This window comes from Asparagus officinalis, chromosome 4 (genome assembly GCF_001876935.1).
Source record: "Asparagus officinalis chromosome 4, Aspof.V1, whole genome shotgun sequence".
In the NCBI taxonomy this organism is placed as follows: domain Eukaryota; kingdom Viridiplantae; phylum Streptophyta; class Magnoliopsida; order Asparagales; family Asparagaceae; genus Asparagus; species Asparagus officinalis.
In genome coordinates this window covers 95,022,492-95,027,153 of record NC_033797.1, presented here as the reverse complement: position 1 = coordinate 95,027,153, position 4,662 = coordinate 95,022,492, and the positions used below count along the sequence as shown (strand labels likewise).

General features: G+C 35.6%; 1 protein-coding gene across 1 annotated transcript; it reads right to left on the bottom strand.

Annotated features, from left to right (window-relative positions):
* Nucleotides 1,016–4,366, bottom strand: LOC109839056 (MLO-like protein 6). The gene is made up of 3 exons (XM_020407490.1): nucleotides 4,347–4,366; nucleotides 1,506–1,634; nucleotides 1,016–1,414 (listed from the first exon to the last, which is right to left on the bottom strand). Exons 2-3 carry the CDS (start codon nucleotides 1,596–1,598, stop codon nucleotides 1,016–1,018), a joined length of 492 nt encoding a protein of 163 aa, XP_020263079.1. The 5' UTR covers nucleotides 1,599–1,634; nucleotides 4,347–4,366.

The window sequence follows — 4,662 nt, the reverse complement described above, 5'->3', positions numbered from 1 at the left end:
TGTTCATATTCATATCTTGCAAGATCAAATTAATCAATATAATTTTAATTAGCTTTTAATCGGATTAGATTAGCATAAGACCCTAATCACCCCCTCTTGGGTCTAACACAATATTGTGGAGAAATCAGAAAAACCAGAATTTCTGGCATAAGTCGACTCATGCACAAGGCTAAGTCGACTTATGATAAGTCGACTTGTTAGTGTGCACAAGTCGACTTACGATCTGCACTGGGGTTGTGTTTTTTTCTCTCTGCCAAGTCGACTTATCAGGCCTGATAAGTCGACTTATGAAGTGATCTCCAGTTGCTGTTTTTTCTCTCTGCCAAGTCGACTTATGCTCTCTGTTAAGTCGACTTACGATGAGTTTTTTGCATAATCAGGTTTCCTGTTTGCAGTCTGATTGGGTTTTTCTTTTGATATAAATAGGGAAACGATTTGTTAGGGTTTTTTTATCAGAGATTGAGGAATCTTTTGAGCATTGTGAGAGGGAGATATTGTGAGCAAGGTGAGATCTTTGGTAGAGGGTTAGTTTGAGAGTTTTGTGTGATTGTAATCCTTTGTACTCTCCTTGAATTAGTGAAATCTCTCCATCCTCTCCCCGTGGACGTAGGCAAGTTGCCGAACCACGTATATCTCTGTGTTTGGTTTGATTTGTCGTAATTGGCTTGATTTGTGCAAGTGTGTGGCTTTCTTCTTCCGTGATCACAAGTTCGTTGTGTGTGCGTGCAACGCTTCCGCATAGGCGCGCGACAAATATGTTACAGGCACACCATATTGAGTATTTCCAAACAATCATTATCTGTATCTGGAGGCTTTTTTTACTTTATTTCAGAAACAATGGACTCAAACATTTTTCATTATGTACACCTAATGAAAATTCTAAAAACAAAAAAAAAAAAAACTGAAAACACACAAACTGACACAAAACATTAAATTTGATTTGAATAAATTGAATATGATGCTGCAAAATTAATTTGACACTGATATTATGCAATTGATTCAATTTATTTCTTAATTATTTTGAAGGCTCTCCTTGCTTCTTCCATAATCGGAAAGAGATTTCTCCATCAAAAGGTATGTTCTTAGAACTGCACTCTATTATTTCTTCTGCAACTCTCTGCATTTCTAAAAGTTCTAATCTTCCTGATGGATATCTAAATTCTGACACTGAACTTTGTGTTCTTGGTAATGGAACATCAATTCTTGGACTTGGCAAGGGTTTCATTAAATGGCTTGTAGGAAAAGATTTCTTGTTTCCAATGTTTTCAGACAAAAATTTCATTGTCATTACTGAGGTTCTTGTTGTTGGAATAGATTTCTTCCTTGAGAGACTCTTTTTGGCCATTTTGTGCCATGTCTTTAGACCCGTAACTATATCATCTGTGAATACTGTTTTTTTCATTGATGAACACATCTGCAAAAGCAAATAAATTTATAAGTCAGAAAATTCCATAATAATAATAGCTTCTAGATCAGTATGACCTATCAAGTATTAGAGTCGTCACCTGAGTAACTAGTGCATAAAGAGGCAGAGTCACATAAGCAGAGAGAAATAGCACTAGAATGCTAATCCCAACAGTTAATATGATATCCACCATTTCTCTATGGAAGCATGAGTGAATCCCAAACTTGTACTGCATTGTAAAGAAAGTTAGAGATATAATATGTTGAATAACTGATTTAAAATTAGTTATTAGGTTGTTTCCTATTTTTCAGGATAGTATGTTAGTAGTGGTTTAGTTGTTTACTTAGTCAATTGTCATGTGTTTTTTGAATTGTTTGTTGCTGATTTCTAGGAGTTTAAGTTGGTGTAAGGCCTATATATTTGGCCATTCTCTCTGTTAGCATGATATGAGTAAATGAAACATTTTCTTTAATAAAACTTATATTCTTGTTTTCTCCTCTTTTTTTTCCAACATGGTATCAGAGCTCCAGTTTTCTTGGGTTTGTGAGGATTTAAAAAAAATATATAGAGTGATCAATCTTTGTTTTTTAATGGCATCTGACAATTTTTCACTTCCATACCCCATCCTCAATAGAGACAATTATCAATCTTAGGCTATCAAGATGAAATCCCATTTGAAAGCTTTGAGTTTATGGGAGGTTGTTGAGAGTGACTATGAGCCAACCCCTCTTCCACAAAATCCAACCCTAAACCAAATCAAGAAGCACGACGAAGAAAAAGCAAAGAAGCCAAAAGCCCTCTCTTGTATTCATTCGACCGTGTCAGATGGAATCTTCACAAGTAATGACTTGTGAATCACCTTAGGAGGCGTGGGAGATGCTAAAAGAAGAGTTCGAGGGCAACGATCAAACAAAATTGATGCAAGTTCTGAATCTCAAAAGGGAATTGAGATGCAAAAGATGAAGAAAGGTGAGACCATCAAAGAGTATGTCGGTAAGCTTATGGCTATTGTCAATCAAATTAGATTGCTTGGTGAAACATTTTCAAATGAAAGAGTGATTGATAAGATTTTAGTGATTGTTCCCGAAAGGTATGAGTCCAAAATTTCCTCACTTGAAGATTCTAAAGACCTATCCAAAATAACTCTAGTGGATTTAGTCAATGCCCTCAGTGCTGTAGACCAAAGGAGATCAATGAGGGAGGAAGAAAATGGTGAAAGAAATTGAAGAAACCTTATTAGCCAAGACTTCATCTTCAAAAGGGAAAGGCAAAGGCGTCCAATGCAACCATTGTAAGAAACTTGGCCATGAGGAGAAGGATTGTTGGCATAAAGGAAAACCTCAATGTCACAAATGCAAGAGATTTGGTCATATCCAAAAATATTGCCGATATAATGGTGAAGAACAAGCAAACATGGCACAAGCAGTTGAAGAAGAAATTTTATTCTAGAAATCATGGTGAGATGTGCACCATGGAGAGATTGAGATAAGTGCTCTATCAATATTTGTGGAGAGATGTGCTCCTTTAAGAGAATGTTGGTGATTCTGTACATCAACAAGATAGAGATGAGAAGTGCATCACAAAGTGAAGAGAAGTGCTTTACAAGATTATGGAGAGAAGTGCTCTATGAAGATTCAAGAGGAATGACAAGAAATTTTAAATTAAGGGGGAATGTTGAATAACTGATTCAAAATTAGTTATTAGGTTATTTCCTATTTTTCAGGATAGTATGTTAGTAGTGGTTTAGTTGTTTACTTAGTCAATTGTCATGTGTTTTTTGAATTGTTTGTTGTTGATTTCTAGGAGTTTAAGTTGATGTAAGGCCTATATATTTGGCCATTCTCTCTGTTATCATGATATGAGCAAATGAAACATTTTCTTTAATAAAACTTATATTCTTGTTTTCTCCTATTTTTTTCTCCAACATAATAAAAGTAAATATCACTAACTAATGTAATTTGCTTCTTGCATACTAACCCATGTTGGGAATATAAGCTGTTTAGACAATAACGAAAATCAGTTTAAGCAATTTAATAATTAACAGATAATCACTATTATAACACAAATATAAGAAATATATCAAATGAAAAAGAAACAGAGTTAGAAATACGGCCTGATGATCGAAGCGTGCAAAGCACTGTCCCAAGAAACTAATTGCCCCCTCTCGTACAGGGCTACGCGGCAATAGATCTCGGAGATACGACGACCCTCGGTCAGGCGACCTCCTTCTCGTCGGCACGAGCTTCAAGAAGGCTTTGCGAACTCTCCTAGACTTTCAGGGAACCAGCAAGTTGTAATAGCAAGCAAGTGTAAGAAGAAGAACAGAGCTGAGAAGGAAGAGGAGAATTTTGTGTTTTTCACACTGTGTTTTCTACCCTCGCAGCTTGCTGTTTATATAGAGGTTGAGAATGAACGTTTTTCAAAACCGAATTAAATCCTCATAAAAACCATTTTTCCGTTTTGATTCTGTTTTAATTCTCATGAATATTACCGTTTCATTTACGTTTTTATTCATTTTTAAAGTTCATAAATCTCTCCAATTAATTCTGGCCGTTAATCATTTTAAAAATGTTAATCACGTTTTTTTTTAAAGTTCATAAATCTCTCCAATTAATTCTGGCCGTTAATCATTTTAAAAATGTTAATCACGTTTTAAACAGTTCCAATTAGTAAAAATAAAAATGTTAGCATATTAAGGGCCCATTATTCCGGAGCTGCATTCGTGTCCGCAGGTCGTGTGCGCGCACCACCCGAGCCCGAGCCCGGCCCGGCCGGCGCGCGCGTGTGTGGTGTGGAGCATAACCTTTTGTTTTCTTCTAGGCATAGGAGAGAAAGGGAAGGCTTATAAAGATTCTTCCTTCCTATTCCATTTCCTATGTGGGACTAAACTTTTCCTCTTTTCCTCTACAAACCCAAGTTTTTAAGTTATAACTCCAACAACCCATGTCCAAGTGAAGAATGCAAGTTGAAAGGAGTTCTGCATTGCACAAAAAATATTGTTGTCACCGTTGGTTATATTTATAAAAAGGCAAAAAGAAAATATTAGCTACAGGTACAAGTCACAACAGGCATTTGACTTATTTGATGTGTACATACAAAATGAAATTTGACTTATTTGATGTTCCTTACTGAACACAAGAGAAAGTGACATAATATGGTAGGAATATTCGTTCAGAATTTCTGTTTGATTTAGGAAAAAATTTAAAGAGAAAAAGAAAGAAAGGTATTAATTTAGGTGAAAAGAAAAGGTCACACCT